The 17235-nt window shown below is 48.5% G+C and overlaps 2 protein-coding genes across 2 annotated transcripts in view; one reads left to right on the top strand and one right to left on the bottom strand.

Annotated features, from left to right (window-relative positions):
- Positions 1 to 195, top strand: part of LOC103801099 (probable cysteine--tRNA ligase, mitochondrial) — a gene marked incomplete at its 5' end in the record, with an annotated part of 6349 nt that extends 6154 nt beyond the window's left edge. The window contains one exon of the mRNA XM_009073507.1: positions 124 to 195. Within this exon, the coding sequence (XP_009071755.1) occupies positions 124 to 195 (72 nt within the window). The remainder of the gene's footprint in view (positions 1 to 123) is intronic.
- Positions 196 to 2212: 2017 nt separating this feature from the next.
- On the bottom strand, positions 2213 to 16545 carry CARKD (carbohydrate kinase domain containing; the record flags this gene model as incomplete). Its single annotated transcript, XM_009073495.1, has 5 exons — positions 2213 to 2622; positions 4983 to 5103; positions 15820 to 15940; positions 16308 to 16412; positions 16495 to 16545. Coding segments are annotated over 5 exons (549 nt in total), but the record flags the coding sequence as incomplete, so codon positions are not given.
- Between the last annotated feature and the right edge of the window lie 690 nt (positions 16546 to 17235).

Below are 17235 nucleotides of genomic sequence, written 5' to 3'. Positions count from 1 at the left end.
ACCTCTCCTGCAGAATAATTTGCTGTGTGAGTCGTGGTTAAAACCTGCACCTCCATGTACCCACACAGGTATGGCCCCTGCAGGGTCCTCCCTGCTGGGACTCAGCTCTTCCCTTTCTTACAGGACAGAGCTACTGTTTCGACCTGGGAAATGGTGGAAGGACAGACAGAGCAGCAGCCTGAGAAAAAAAGCTGATCCTTCATCCTCGAACTGTGGGGTTTTTTATTTCAGCTGCTTTGGCAACTGCTGATTGTTTCCAAATACAGTCTGTGGGACAGAATGGCTCACAAGGACAGAGAATAATCTGAGCAGAATTGTTGGTTCTTTAACTAGTAGCAGCAGGAGGTGGAGGTGTCTCTGCAGCACCTCTGGGGCAGCTGCTTGTTGGACACATCTGGGATGGTAAATCTGCTCACCCTGTGCTGCTCCAGCAACCTCCAGTGAAGGTGAGCAGGGAACGTGATGAGCACACACAGAAGTCCACACAGTTCATTTGCTAGTCCTTTTATTTCCTACCAAAGAAACTGCTACATTTCCAGGATGTTTAAAAAACTGTAACAATTTGTGTACATTGGTGAATAACAGAGTTACAACTCCTGTGCAGAGTAAAACCGACATGGCAGGTTGAAATCTGTGCTGAGCTCTGTTCATTGACTTTGCCTGCAAATGCCATTTAGGTTCTAACACCACTGATGTTCTCAGCACAAAAAGAACTTGCTCACTCAAAGCAGCTGTTTTAAAAATCAGGTTTAACCTTCTCGTTTCATGTAAAAGTAATCAGGCTTCTTAAATAGCTTTACTGGGGGGAAAAATAACAGTAGCTTAAGTTTCCCCAGAGGTGTAGACAGTTTACAAGAACTGCTCAAATGAAATGCTAAAACATCATCTCTTAAGAGTAGTCTGTGAACCCCCAGAGAGCAACATGAGCAAACACATAACACCTGTTTCAAAAATAGGTAACTGACTTAGAAAGCAAACCCAAAAACGCATTGGGGTGAGGTAGTAGTCACAGTGCATCCAGAAATGGCAAATCTAAGGGCTGAAGGAAATGCTTGGAGCAGCCTGACTGGCCCCAGGCAGCAAGTGCAAGGTGCAAGAACAGTCTGAGTGGGCTGAGAGACACCACGTTCCAACCCAGAGCTAGAGCACTGCACAGAGTGGCTGCAGAGACCCAGGGAACAACTGCTGCAGCAGCTGGACAAGTTAGACTCTTGTTCTGTGCTTTGCTGAGCATGAACACCTGGAGCTGGATGGGAGGAGCAGTGCTCACTTCCCTGTTTTGTGCATGAACTTCCCCTGCTCTCCACGCTGGTTCCATCCCTGCAGGCTTGAAGCTCCAGAACTTTAGGCAATGATCCTGTGCAAAACCCCGATGTGAGTTCTCCTTTAAACCCAACACCCTCATCTGCCACGTGGCCCTGACAGTGTAAGTCCTGTCTGTCCCCAAAGATCGACCAGAAACCCTCTAAGCTTTTGCTTTAAGAAAAGGGGGAGTACCAGGTATATCCCCAGAGCTCAACCACCACTCAGAATTCCTCTGCTCCTGCGAGGGACAGGCAGGTGCTGTGTGCTGCCTTTGGTTCCTGCTGGTCAGTCACTGCTCCCTGCAGAGCTGTGTCCTGGGCCTCTCTGAGCTCTCACCCTGGAGCTTTAAAAGCACTTTACTCTTCCATGAGCACTGGGAGTCTGACCAGTTCCTGTTGGTTATCGCTGAGTTCTCGCCCCACCTCGTACCTCTCCAAGGATCATTTCACAAGTTCATCTGATCGAGTTCTGGATACAGAATCTGTTTCTCAGGTAAGTGTAATTGCTGCTAAATGCTAAGCTACCTACAGTATATCCTTATGCTGCCAGGGAGTCCTGCTACCAGAGGGACACAGCAGGACACTGCAGGAAGGGTGTCCTGGCCAAACGAGTGCTGCCTCTGGGAATGGGAAAAGGCAACTAATTACGTTCAAAACTTACAGCAACTCTCATGCATTCCCTTTCCAAAGAGGCCTCTTGCTTCCCCAGACACTAGCAGGGCAAAAAACCGAAGTGCAATAGCTAAGTCTAGAAAGGGTCTAAGAATGACAACGTGACAACCTTGGTGCAACCCAAGAAATTCGGTTGAGCTGGTGGAAGAATTTTAGCTAAAGACCAAGTGCATCTTTTTTTTTCTCCTGTTCACACTTCAGTTATTGCTCAATGACTATCAAAAAGAACAGAGGAATACTTTCAGTTTAGTTTTATTATATTATAACCGATCTGCAACTACAGCTTATTTCAGCCAAAACATTTCTGTATTCCAAACTCTTAAAAAATATCTACATTAATCATATTTTCTATTCTGAAAAATAAAAAATATCTACCTAACATACCAATGCTGCTACAGCACTTGAGAGGGTGCATTACTTATGTCAACTCTACGGTACATGGAATTACTCTTGCAGTCATTGCTCGTCCTCCTCCTCTTCTCTGCTGCTTTGGCTTCAGGTTTCAAAGAGTTTGTTAAAAGCTGTTCCAACTTCTGAAACCATGTCAGAGGCAGTCATGGAACGCCCAAACTTCTGGAAGGCTTGGTGGTTGGACTGCCTGGTGAGAGAGCAAGCCCCAAACGCAGCCACCAGGAAGGGATTTTGACTGCAAGGAGAAAAGCAAAACCAGCATTGTAAGGGTGATCCAAACACTCTGGTGCAATTCCCAAGGTGGTGGAAATCGTCTTTGTGCCCACAAATGTCTGTCAGTATTGCTGGGAAGACCAGCAAACTCCTGTTTCTCACCCTCTTGCACTGCAGAGCAACTCAGAATTGGTTTTACTCACTCCCTCCCTGTGCCACAGCATGTGGCTGAAAGAAACACCACCAGGGCCACAGGATGCAAAAGGAGAACAGGCTCATAATGTGGGGAAGCAGCTGTTCCACCTCTGGTTTTACTGACAGAAGCTTCATCCTTTCCTTCAGAGGAAGAGCAAAGTCTTCCCTGGCAGCTCTTCAACCCTCTGTGCTCTGCACTGCTGGGAGCTCCATCCCGTTCTGGCCTGCAAGGGGTGGGGGAAGGACCTGGGGATGCAGACAAGGATGATTTTTACCAGGGACAGTGACTGCCCAGGGCCTTTATTAGCTTAGCCCAGAAGGGGCACAGTGACAGCTGTAGACCACAGCAGGAGCTAAGCCACGCTGTGGTCAGCGTCCTATGTGCTCAGGGACTGTCTAAGCAGTGCACCCAGCGCTCTCCAGAGCCTTGTCTGGAGAAACCAGCACAGTCCTGCCACCCCCAGAGCCCCTTGGCACAGGCTGGGCCAGAGGAGTCACTTCTGCTACCTCACAACAGCAAACACCTGCAGAGTAACTCAGCAGGGTCGTGGCTGATGAAAAGCCTCTCCAAGCGCAGCCACAGCTGGGACACTGCTGCCTGTAGGGCACTAAGGACCTCCTGACTGTGCCCACTGGGAGGCTGTGGAGGATCCCCATGTACAACACAGGCAAAGCAGGATCTGAGTTTACAGGGAGGTGTTATCTAACCACCAACTTCATACACTCATCAAGGTGCAGGACTGAGTATTTGAGCCACTTGAGAATCACTCCCGGATGGAACAGGAGCTGTACACAGGCTCCTGGGCTCATGACAGCTAAACCCCTTCTGTCTAAGGTCATCTATAACCAGTTTGATGTGCACCATCCTCCAAAGATCCTCTCGGCTTAGCTGAAAAATCCTGCCTACTCTGCCATCAGCACCCTGAATGTTGCCAAGTCCCACTGTGCACGCAGCCAGGCAAGGCCTGCAAGGACTGGCTGGAGTGCCCCCGTGCAGGCTGCAAGTCTCCCTGAACCAAACAACTCCTCCTCTCCTCCAGCACATGAGGGGAACAGGGTTGGTACAGCAGTGTCTGCAAAGGGTCCCCTTCACACCACCACAGACACAATGGATTGCTGAGGCCAGTTGCAGTTTTCCTATAAAATAAAGGGGTTTCCAAGGCAGCTGTTTGGGAAAGCCACAGGAGCTCAGGTCAGGTGAGCCTGAAGAACACATACTGTGTGTGCTCATCTCCAACACAAACACTGCTCTGGGGTGCTGCAAAAACCAAGTCATCCTCTGAAAACAGAATTCCTCCTTTAGTGGCAGCTGCAACTTCAATCACAATCTGAGTTTCCTCTTTCATTCCAGCTATGTTAGAGTGCAGAATTGTCAAGTTTGGTTTAACTGGTCGCTCATTCCTTCCAGGGCACCTACCTAGTGCACTGTCATTGTGGTAACACAAGCACAGAGTGGTTAACTCCCGTGGACATCTAACTGTGCACACTGCAACAGATTGCCCAGAGAGACTGTGGATTCTCCCTCACTGGAGATATTCCAGACCCATCTGGACACAACCCTGAGCCATGTGCTCTAGGGTGGCCCTGCTGGAGCAGGAGGTTAGACGAGGTCCCTCCAACCTCACTGATTCTGAGATTGTGTTTTCTGAATCAAAGAGATGCTGCTGCCAGTGACTAGCACTGATTTCTTCCTCATACTTTCTGCCTACATTCAGTTGTTTTGAAAACACATTCCTTATACACAAATGCCCTTGGGAATCAATCCAGACTCACTCTCTTAGAATCCTACAGTCAGCAAGGTTAGAGGAGAGCTCTAAGATTATCCAAGTCCAACCATTAACCTGTCACTGCTGGAAACCCTAAACCAGATCCTCCAGTGTCAGATCCAGACACCTCTGAAACACTTCCAGGGATGGTGACTCCACCACCTCCCTGGGCAATATCCCAGAGCCTGAACACCCTCACAGGGAAAACATTTCTCCCAAAATCTGACTCTGCCCTGGCTCAGATTAGGACCATTCCCTCCAGTCCTCTCCCTGCAGCCATGGCAGGGGAGACTGTTAGAAATACATGGACACCTTTGTACCACCAACTCTGACTTCATGTGGACATGCGTACACAGCAGATCCACAACAGCTGCCACAGGAGAACACAGACCCACAGCAATTAAGTTATTAATATTCATACCCATTTGTTTTCTCAGCTCCAGCAACAAATGCCCAGTGTGCCAAGACTCCCAGAGAGCCAGAGAGGAGGTCTCCCTGGCCACCACATCTCCTGCTGCTTCCTTCGTGACTGCACACCAGTACTGGGAAAAGACAAAGCAGAAACAGAGTCATGTGCTTTTTGCTTCCATCTACAGTGACACCAGTGCAGCTGCAAGGGGTAACCTCTGCCACACACAGCAGTTAACGTGTGAGGGACTAATCGCAGGCAGCAGCAGCACCTGCTGAAACACACCACTCTTAAAAAACAGCAAACTGTAGCATCAACACATTTAAAAACACTTTTTGAATCACCTTTCCAAGTAACATCACACAGGGTACACACTCTCCCCACTCAACCTGCACAGAGGAGTTTGTGATTCACGTGCCACGATGAGCCATGGCCCCAAACTGGAGCAGGTTCCTGCACAAGTGCAACTCTCCAAAGCCTCTGACCTTCAGTCTGGGAATCTCAACCCAAGGTGTTTTACAACCAGCAAATGCAGAACAGAACTCCAATCTCACACCTCCTACCACACCCACCACAAAGGTGTTTCAGTGAGAACAGCCTTTTCCTCAGGCTTTGCAGTAACTCTAAGCAAAAGAGATTTAGGTTCTCTGCCAGTCAGCAGTGCCCTCAGCACCCCTGGGTTTGTCATCAGCGTCAGGCTCTGCCAGGCCATCAGATGTTAAGTGTCTGTCTTAACTCTATGAAGGACCTTGCTCAAACTGATCTCTTTGTGGAGCTTTCACCATGAATAACATACAAATGGTTTCACTACATTTAGTTCCTTTGTTCTCCACTCTCAACAAGCCCAAGCAGGAAGCCTAAGGCACACAAAGAAAATGTGGCCCCAAGTCTGCCACCCTTCTCCCATCTCTCTGGTGGCTGTGTACCTACCCTCAGCTTTTCCTCTTGCTTGGCTCTGAAAAAAAGACCCAGGAGAAGTTTATTTTCTTCTCTTAGGAGAATGGAAGAGGTGGGAGAATCAGTAGTGGCCAAGTGGTGATCCTGAGCACCTCCAGGCTGTGGAGCTGCTCAGGTTCTGCACTGTGCACACAACTCTGTGTGCTCTGAGCAGGCCAAGAACACAAGCAGAGTATAAAGCACAACATTGCCTGGACAACAGCTCTCACCTCAAGTCACCTGGGCTGGGTGTCTCCAAGGTGAATGAGCAGAGCAGCACAGGTGTTTTAGAGGGAGTAGCATCCATATTTTCTAAAGGCATTTTAATCTTACAAACTAATGGGGAGAAGTCTACACAAAACCAAAGCACTTCCAGATAAATCATAGAATCAGCTGGGTTGGAAAAGACCTCCAAGATCATCAAGTCCAACCCTACCCTGGTTACTAGACCATAGCACTAAGTGCCACATCCAGTCTCAGCTTGAAAACCTCCAGGGATAGTGAATCTACCACCTCCCTGGGCAGCACATTCCAATGCCTGAGCACTCTCTCCAGAAAAAATCTCTTCCTAATATCCAACCTAACCCTCCCCTGGCAGAGCTTGAGTCTGTGCCCTCTTGTCCTGCTGCTGGTTGCCTGGGAGAAAAGATCAACCCCCACCTAACGCCAACCTCCTGTCAGGGAGTTGTAGAGGGTGAGAAGGTCTCCCCTGAGCCTCCTCTTCTCCAGGCTGAACACCCCCAGCTCCCTCAGCCTCTCCTCATGGCACTTGTGCTCCAGTCCCTTCACCAGCCTCGTTGCTCTTCTCTGGACCTGCTCCAGCATCTCAATGTCCCTCCTGACCTGAGGGGCCCAGAACTGAGCACAGGATTCAAGGTGTGGCCTCACCAGCGCCGAGTGCAGGGGCAGAATCACCTCCCTGGTCCTGCTGACCACGCTGTACCTGATCCAGGCCAGGATGCCATTGGCCTTCTTGGCCACCTGAGCACACTGCTCATGTTCAGCTTTCTTAAAGCTGAGAAAATCTTAAATAGGGAGTAGTAAAAAACGACCTAATGCAAATAGACTCCTTCCAGCTCATTAGCACAGCTCGCCTTTGCTTTGTGTTAGGTGGAGCAGCAAAGGATGGCACTTCACTTCCATCCCCTCCCGGTTTTTCCAGCAGTAATTGCTGGGCTGGGAGGCTGCTGTGCGTGTTTGCTGCACCGAGAGGGCACAGACTCATTAGTCACCAGGAGCACAGCACACACTGCTGAGCCTGCCAGCAGCTCCTTCTCCCAGCCACTCTTCGGCCCCCTCCCCCTCCGAATTAGGATTCTGGCTGTGTTTCTCCGTGAGCAGCAGCTAATGCCACATTTCACAAGAGTAATGCCCTATCTGGAGAAGGGAATGCCCTTTTAGGTGCTCTGCTTTGGTCTTGTTTTTATTTTAAATACAGTGCTTGGCAGAAATTACCTCTAATTCTGCTGCTTTGAAGACACTATCTCACAGGATTTCCACTCCGAGGGCTCGGACTCCTGGCAGGAGGCAGGATGGAAATCCTCTGCTCCAAAGCTTTGGGGCTTTCTGACTGACAGCTGAGCACAAGCTCCTGCTTATTAGCTGTGTGGCACCATCTGCCACTGTTCTGCAGCCCCACAACCTTCTAGTCACTTCTGAGCTGCACAGGGAAGCAACATCTCCTCCAACCAGGCCAATTATAACACTCAGCCAAGGGAAAACACACCCAAAAAAACCAACCCTGGTCTTTTGTTTGTGGCTTAAAAAAGGTAAAGTCTCAGATATGTGCAGACAACCTCGCAGGCAACAACAAAAGGCAGAGCTTTGTGCTCTGCACAGAGATGCTGGAAAACAAATCCAGGGAATACCTTCAAAGCAGCAGAACTAGGGGAAATTCACCTGAATGAGGAGGGAAAGGTACAAGGCTCAGGCAGTTGTTGTGCAGAGTCTCAGCTGATCAAAGGACATCCCAAAGCAAAAGGATGATGAACATTACAACAGCCAAAAGGATTAAAAACCCCTCTGAGTTGCAGTCACTGTTAAAAGCCTTTGAAATGAAGAAGGAATCCTACACTGCCATCAAGGCCAACAGGCACACTGCCCGACCAGCGTGGGGCAAAGTCTTCCTGATGCTGTTCCCAACCTTCTCTAGGACAATGGCAGTGGAACTGCTGCCTTCCCACCCCCAGTGCAACGTCCCACGGAGTGTCTGTGCCCTGCTGGGAAAGCAGCTCAAGCAGCTCCCTAAGGAGCACCAGGGTGATGTGCTCACATTGAGCAAGGACAACCAGCGGCAACGGTACAAGGCCTCGAGGAGATGGACATGAGAGCCAGAGAGGATGCCAAGAAGGGGCAGTTCTGTACCCCAGAGACATACAGAGTGAGGTACTGAAGTGTTTTTCAGTTGCTCAGTGAGGCTGTGCCACACTCAACTAGGGACAGACATGGCTCTTGGCACAGCTGGGGAGAATAAGGTGACTGGATGTAGGACAACAAGGTCACTGCAAAGACTGAAATCACCAGAGTGTGTCAATGCTGAACGGCACCAACCAGGGCCACTTAAGGGCAAACAGTCTGGCACCAGACTGAGCAGAATAATGGAGAGGTCCAGCTATGGCTCAACTGACAGACCAAGGAGACAGAAACACAGTTACTGCTTATCAAACTGGCTGCTGGGGCAGGGTGTCCTCTTTTGTCTGCTCACAGGGCTGGACAACCAAATCTGGTGCCATTCTGTCACAGGGTGATGCCTCAGGAGAAGTGATAGGGAGTCTGAATGAAAACTGATCGATGTCAAGTAACTTTCCCCCAAACCAGCCCAACCCACTCCTCAGCACTCACCATGCAGCACCATGTGCTGTCATAGGAAAGGGCTAGAGCAAATGGAAGCATCGGCACTGAAGAAATGCCTGCATGAAGCATGGCAAGGAAATTGGGGCATTCAGAAGAGAAGGTTGTATGGAGACCTCAGAGCAACTTCCAGGAGCTGAAGGGGCTCCAGGGAAGCTGCAGAGGGACTCTGTGTTAGGAGCTGCAGGGACAGCACAAGGGGCAATGGGGACAAATTGAAGGAGGGAAATTTAGGTTAGATCTTAGGCAGAGGTTTTGCCCTGTGAGGGTGGTGAGACAGTGGCACAGGTTGCCCAGGGAGGCTGTGGCTGCCCCAACCCTGGCAGTGTTCACAGCCAGGTTGGATAGAGCCTTGAGCAACCTGGTGTGGTGGGAGGTGTCCCTGCCCAGGGCAGGGGTTGGGGCTGAATTATCTCTGAGGTCCATTCCAACCCAAGTCCTATAGAACAGTTTCAACACAGCCTCAGCAAGTAAACAACATACAAATACTGCCAGAGCTTTAGGCAGCAAACACAACATGTCCCTCAAATATAGTCACATGGATTTCTTGTGTATGTAAACCCAAGTTAACAATTTGTACTGAAACAGGAGAGCAACAGAAGAAAAAATTGAAGGCAGTCACACTGACAGGACATTGGAAAGTAGAAATTTAAGAGTTTTAGGCTCCAGACAATTCAAAACTCTGCCTCAGACTTTCTGGATAACTATGGCCAAGTCATTTAGTAGCTCTGTGTTGAAGGGCAGTGGTCACAGCCCCAAGGCTGACAGAGCTCCAGAGGTGTTTGGCCAATGCTCTCAGCCACAGGGTGTGATTGTCAGGGATGTCCTGTGCAGGGATAGGAGTTGGACTTGATGATCCTCAAGGTCTGTTTAACATAGATCAACCCATAAAATAAGACACCATCACACCCTTCTCAGCACTCCTTGAAGATGCACATCAGTGCTTGGGGAAGCACTCAGGCCATGGTGTCACACTCAGCTGCACCACTGCCAAGTTTGAGGCTGAAGGAACTTGCAGCCCAAACTGGCAGATCAAAGCTCAGAAGAATGACCTATTTATGGGTGTTGTATGCTTAGTCACCACAAATCCAAGCGGTTATGTAACTGGAAGTAGCTGTCCTCTCGTGGAAGGAAAAACAGTCAGAATGCAGTAGTTTTGCTGAGCTCAAGCACTACAAGCCCACTGGGAAGCACAGATTTTGCTGTGTCTGTACACAGGCAACACCATGTGCAGTTCCAGCTCCTACGCACATCCTAGAAAACCAAAGTGGTATAAACAGCAATGCCCCCGTGGCTGAATTTCCTTCTCGTTGGGATGCATCATTCTTGAGCCTGGAGGACGTGAGCCTTACATAACAACCAATGCTCTTGGACCCCTCTCCATGCAGGGCCTGCTCCCATGAAGATCCCTAAACAGGTTAAAGTTAGCTCTCCTGAAGTCCACAGTTGTAGTTTTAATTGCTGTCCTGCTACCTCTTTGTTTGGTACTGAACTCTACAACCTCATGGTCACTACAGCCAAGGCTGCCCCCAACCTTCACATCATCAACAGGACCTTCCTTATTGGTTAGGATAAGGTCAAGCAACACACCATTTCTTGTAGGAACCTCCACTACCTGTGACAAGAAATTATCATCAATGCTTTCCAGAAACCTCCTGGACTCCTTGTGCTTTGCTGCATGGTTTTTGGAGCACATGTCAGGGTAGCTAAAGTCCTCCAGGGCCTGGGACTTGGACACTACTTCTAGTTGCCCGCAGAAGGCCTCATCCACTTCCTCCTCTTGACCTGGTGGCCTGTAGTACACACCCACAACAATACCACCTTTATTCTTCCACCCTTATATCTTGACCCAATTCTGGACACAATCCTGAGCCATGTGCTCTGGTCTGGCCCTGCTGGAGTAGGGAGGTTGAACTAGATGACCCACTGTGGTCCCTTCCAGCCTGACATATCCTGTAATGTATGTCTGCTTGTTCCTGATCCACCATGTTCACACAGCAGCGAAAACAACCACCACATAGATTCATTTCTTCCATGGCTGCATTTAGAACATCCCACGTGAGACATAGGATAGGTAGTTGAGGCTAAACACATAGCAGCACTGATAGTGGCAAAGGAGGCTGAAGAGCCTGTGTGAAACATCACATTTACAGACTGAAAGACAGTCTGGAGATTAAACTTTAACTCCTGAATCTCATACCTAGAATCCTAAAGTTTTAGGGGTTGGAATGGACCTCAGAGATCATCCAGCCCCAACCCCCTGCCCTGGGCAGGGACACCTCCCACCACAACAGGTTGCTCAAGGCTTCATCCAACACGGCAGTGAACACTGCCAGGGCTGGGGCAGCCACAGCCTCCCTGGGCAACCTGTGCCAGGGTCTCACCACCAGAACAGGGAAGAACAAACCACATCCTGAACAAGTTCTCTGTGCTTGTTTTCCTCTTACAGAGTAAGAGCATTACACTCACCCTTGTGTTCAGGGATCCATGTATGAAATACATGACCACTCTGACTTCTAATATGACCCAACTGGACTGGATCAGCTAACATCAGCCACCCCACCCCACAAACACTACAGCTGAATTAAAAGGCCTATGATTTCTATTTTCCATGCAAAATAATGTAGCCATCAAGGATCATTTTGCTCCATCAAATGCAAGATTCAGGTTTAGATCATTATTTTGAGCAAAATGTCTTACCAATATATATCTCCGACTTGGCAGATACTTATACTAGTAAGAAATGTGTCTTTTTCCTTTTGCAAGTTAGTTCACGAGAGCACAGAGCTGGAGATTGTGGACTCTCAGAAACATGTCCCAGAGTCCATACAGACAGGGAAACCAAGTCCAGTGACTCTGGCTGGAGAAATCACTCAACTGATGTGGAAAATGTAAGTTGGCTTTTATATAAAGGGTGTTTATACTTTTCTATTCCCTAATCATACTTTTAAAACTCGGACAGGTCCTTGAGTGTGAGGTACCAGGTAACTTGAGTGAACAGCAAGTGATCCAAATGTTCCATTACTTTTCCTGGCTAGGCACAGGAGCCAGGGAACGGTGTGGTGAGTGAGCAGTGCCAGGGTTGGGCTGTGTGTGCAACAGAGAGCACAGCACACCATGGACAGGAGCAATGACCTCCCTGTTCTGCTCACTCTGGAGACAAAGGTGATGCCTCTCAGCTGAAAACAGAGGCAAGACTTGCTCAGCAGCTGAAGTGAGCCAGGGAGCACTGAGTAACTCTCCTTCCACGTGTACAGGGAGATGAATGGCAGAAATTGGCAGTACTGCTTGGACACTTATGGCCAGAGTTGGCTTTTTACCCTCTCACATGCTTCTTGGGCTTTCTTGACCTTAGCTGCAGCTGCACAACTGTGGAGAGACCACATTTGGCTGCTGGCTGCAGGTAAGAGCAGTCCCAGGCAGCAGCAGGATATGTCCCCACAGGTTCTCCCTTAGGGAGGGAGAGGACACAAACACAGGTGCTGGGCAAAATGCAGAGAGACTAATTACGGCATTAAAAAACCCAAATCCTCCACTCAAGGACCTACCCAAATTTTAAACATGTTAGGAACTAAGACAGGTATAACCACACTTTATCATTGACCAGTTCTCCAAAGAGTAATAAACAGATAATCTCAGAGAGCTGTGCCAGAGGGAATAAAAGCTGACTTACCTCTTACCCACAGGCTGAGTATTCATTCCTACCCTGGTCAGTGATGGCACTGATATCACCTACCAAGAGCATGGTGAAGCTCATCTTTGCAGAGCAGGGAACCAACAACTGTAGACCAAGCTATAATGTGAAATTGCAAAAGGAAAGAGAAAAAGAGTATATAAAACTTAATTTAAGATCGTGGTGGTTATGTCTCTAGGCCAGTGGCAGCTCAGGACTGAAAAGGACACAAGGTCCATTAGCATCTCCTCTACAGGGGAGGATTCCTACTGCTGTCACAGAGACTGGTGTGACTCAGTGCTGACTCTGAGGTCTCAAGGAACCACCTGCACCAGCTGACCTGATCCTAAAAACAAACCTCAGGAGTGTCCAGACACTTCCCAGTTTGGCAACATAGCAAAGTTCCAGGTTTATTGCTGAAACAGTTAATTTCTTTGTCTATTCAAATCTACCTTACTGTGAGTATATTAAGCTTCAGCTTCCAATCAGAGTTTATTGAGCCTCTCTGGTTAATCACAGAGCAAACTGACAGCAATCCTTCACCAACTCCTGCAGTTCCAGCTCACACCAAGTCACCTTTTGTCTTCAGCTAACAGAAGTAAATCGTCTACCTAATTTACTACAGACTCAGAAACAAAGTACTACAAAAATAACAACCACAATCAAAGTCTTCCCCACTGCAAAGTTTGGCTTCCTCCCACCACAGCCAAGCACAGAACACTGCAGTTACATACTGAAGTTTGCCATTTCTCAGCTCCATATTTGCCTGGAGAGCACTGAGACTTCAGAGAAAGTCCAAAGTGCTGTATGGAAACTACAGTGTCAGAATGCTAAGCACAGGAGCTCAAAAATGCCTCAGCTCAGGCAGGGCTTAAGCACTGCAAATCGAAGATGACATGAAAAATAAAAGGCAAGAGGACTGCACAGGTCTTTTCCTAATGTTTGGCTGTGCTCAGAGGACACTGGCCTGGTCCAAGGATTTCCCTCGCACTGGAATCATGATGTCTGTTGTCTTAGCTGAAAAAACATCAGATCAAAAGAAGAATGAGATGAAAAAAGAAGTTACGAGGAAAAATCCTGGGAAAGAATTCAAGGTCGGAGACATATTCCACACTGTGGAACAGAGCACACAGCAGAATCTCCTTTCTTTGTGTCATTTTGCACTTGAGAAGCTTTTAAAACAATGAACAACAGAGCAGACCCAAAGAACATCCTTGTTATGAGGCAGCTGAAGTCTGTAGTTCCTGCAGAATCCTCGGGAACCTCCTTGCAAACCATGCAACCTCTGAAAGCAGCTTTGCAACAGACATTATAACCTGTGTTCACCCTGACAGCTGCTGCCTTACAGCTCAGCAATGCTGCTGGCAACGCTCGGGACCCAGCGGAGACAGAGCAGCACTGACAGAGCCAAGGGCAGCAAAGCAGCTGGTGCAGGGACGTTAATCAACTGCTGCGAATGCACAGAACTTTTTATTGCAAATCAAAAGCCACTTTCACCAAGACCAAACAGCAGCAGAACCCAACAGAGACAGAGAACGAGGTGGTGGAAAAACAAACCCAAAGGAAAACCCCGAGAGCACACAGGGACACATCCAACTTGTGCCACATGTTCAGAATTGAAACTGCCAAGAGTTTCAGGTGTTTCCTGGTGTTTTGAGCCCTGCATGGCAGGAGACAGTGGAGACAGTGTCCTGTCTCTCCAGCAGCTGTGGGGTACACTTATCTCAGTAACAGCTCCAAAGGAGAACAGAGAGACACCAGATAATGTGCTCAATCTAAAGTGCTCACCCAACGCTCATTAAAAGAGCAACAATCCTGCATTAGAACAACACTGCTGACATAAGAGCAAGAGGAAGAAAAAGGTAACTGCAGTGCTCTAAGGCTCTCCAGCTGACAGAGACTCCAGCCAAGATGTTCCATCCTCTGGCAGAGTTCATCCTCCCTTACGCCTGGCCTGACTGTCCAAGGCCACAAACTAAGTGTGCTCTGGGTGAAAATACAGCAGCAAAGTTCCTCTGGGGCAACTTGGCTACCCTGTGACCCAAGTCCTTTACCACTGAGGTTTGATCATATTGCTCCCAAGTCCCAGTTGTTTCTTAGGGTGCTACAGCCCCTGCACTAATGGGGTGTGAGGGAGGTGCCTATAAAAGACTCCTGTGGCTCCCAGAAATGAAGAACGGACTGCACATACAAACCAGTTCTGAAGCAGCATGAACACTTTTCAGGGATTAGCATCTGGAGGAACTAGAAGCAGAGCTGCTGCCTGTTATGTATGTGAAACAAGATCATGTAGTCACAACGTGATGAAGGCACTTGTGGGCTCAGTTCACACTGACCACAGCGAAGGGTCAGGATAAAAGGCATCAGACAGGCAGATAATTTTATTGATATACTTTAACTATATTAGCAAGTGACAGCTTTAAAAAGCTGTAATGGCCATCTAGAGTTAACCTATTTGGGTTTTCAATTGTCAAGGCTAACACCAAGTCATGTATGTCCATGCTGATCTACAGCCCACGGTGGACAGCTCCAGGATCTGAGCAGGTCACAGAATCATAGAATCAACTGGATTGGAAAAGACCTCCAAGATCATCGAGTCCAACCCTACCCTGGTTACTAGACCATGGCACTAAGTGCCACACCTAGTTTCATCCTTAAAACCTCCAGGGATGGTGAATCCACCACCTCCCTGGGCAGCACATTCCAATGCCTGATCGCTCTATCCAGAAAAAATTTCCTAATATCCAACCTAAACCTCCCCTGGCAGAGCTCAAGTCTGTGCCCTCTTGTCCTGCTGCTGGTTGCCTGGGAGAAGAGACCAACCCCCACCTGACTCCAACCTCCTGTCAGGGAGTTGTAGAGGGTGATAAGGCCTCCCCTGAGCCTCCTCTTCTCCAGGCTGAACACCCCCAGCTCCCTCAGCCTCTCCTCATGGCACTTGTACTCCAGTCCCTTCACCAGCCTCATTGCTCTTCTCTGGACCTGCTCCAGCACATCTTCATTCTTCTCACACACCAACACGTGGTGAAATAACATTATTTTCACCAATTCAGCAGTGAGAGCTGCACTTACACCACCTCAGCTAAGGATTTTCAAACAGTTCACCAGGATTAAATGGTTAATTTCTCAGTATCTGTGTGATGCAAAACATAAGTTACAGCCATTTAAAAGGAGAAACGAAATCAGCAACTTTTCTCAGCAGATAAATTGAGCTGCACTCTTAAAATGCCAACTGACACAAATCATCTAAAGGTGTCTGCAGAAGCAGCAACCCCAAGGTCAATCTCCAGGGGAATACAACCCATTGCTGTCTAGTCCAACCACTGGGCTACGGCTGACAGCAAATAAAACAAAACAGTGACAGAGCTAAAGGCAAAACGCTTCACTTACCTTTCTCTCCGTCCGAAATAAGGTCTCTCTCTCCCTTTTGAACAACTGTCAGATTCCCCATGGCTTGGCTGAGTCTCAGCACACATCCATGATGATCACTGCTGTCGACAGGGTCTCTGAGCTGCAACACAGAATTCCATGCACAGTGCATGTTTTACTGCTAGAACAACATGCTCAACACATGCTACTTCAGCATGTGCAGGGGGAAAATAAAGGCAATATCATCAGTCTTTCCAGCTATCTTTTTTCTATACCCATTGTGGGTCAGAACACGCATTAGAATGGGTGTTCTTCACACAGAGGGCTCTGGCTAAGAATATACATTGCTGTGACAATTACCCCGTGGAGTAACAACCCAGAGAATGCTTCTCTCACATGTAAGAAACAGCACAGAGTGTTTAAGCCAGTAACAAAAGGGTTTTGTTTAGTCCTAAAGACCAAAAGGCTGAACTTGCCCATAGTTAAGGATCAACAGGAGGACAGCTCACCATGGCTTCATACAGCCTACTGAACTCCATGTAGTTGGGAGTGAGGATAGCTCTCTGGTAGCCTTGGATAAGAGAAGGCTGCTGGGAAATGAGCCACAGTCCATCCTGCAAAACAACAGGCAGAAGAACATTTCACTTCATGGATTCCTGAATGTCCAACCACTGATGGAATCAAGACAATACTCACAGCATCGATAATGATGGGAATTCCTTTCACTTTCGATTTCTCTATGATGCCCTGCAAAAAACACAGAAAACTTTGAGATGCTAATTGAAACCTCATAAGATCCAAACTAAAGTCATACAATAAATCTGATCATGTAAGTTTTGCTTATAAATTTGCAGCCTGAGAAGAGAGGAGTGAGAGAACGTGAGAGCACCAGCCCTGCAGACACCAAGGGCAGTGAAGGAGGAGGGGAAGGAGGTGCTCCAGGTGTAAGAGCAGAGATTTCCTTGCAGCATAAGGTGCAGCCCATGGTGAAGCAGTTGCACCCCAGCAGCCCATGGATGTCCACGGGGAACAGAGATCCACCTGCAGCCCCTGAAGGACACCACAGCTGAGCAGAGGATGCTCAAAAGAGGTTCCTGGCAGGACCTGTGGCCCCATGGAGAGAGGAGCCCAGGCTGGAGCAAGTCTGTTCCTGAAGGACCCATGCTGGAGCAGTACATTTGCATGGAACTGCAGTCCATGAGAAAGACTGACACTGGAGAAGTTACTGCAGGACTGTCTCCCACAGGAGGGACCCCAGGCTGGAGCAGGGAAGGGTGTGAGGAGCCCTATACCTGAGAAGGAGCAGCAGAGACAATGTGTGATGAACTGACCCCAATTCCCTGTCCCTCTGCATCACTGTGAGGGGAGACATAGAGAATTTTGGGGTTAAGCTAAGCTTTGGTGGGCACCAGGCATCCAGCCACAGTGAGCCCAGCA

Source organism: Acanthisitta chloris, unplaced genomic scaffold (assembly GCF_000695815.1).
Source record: "Acanthisitta chloris isolate BGI_N310 unplaced genomic scaffold, ASM69581v1 scaffold20690, whole genome shotgun sequence".
Taxonomy (NCBI): Eukaryota; Metazoa; Chordata; class Aves; order Passeriformes; family Acanthisittidae; genus Acanthisitta; species Acanthisitta chloris.
This window is presented reverse-complemented; position numbering and strand designations above follow the sequence as displayed.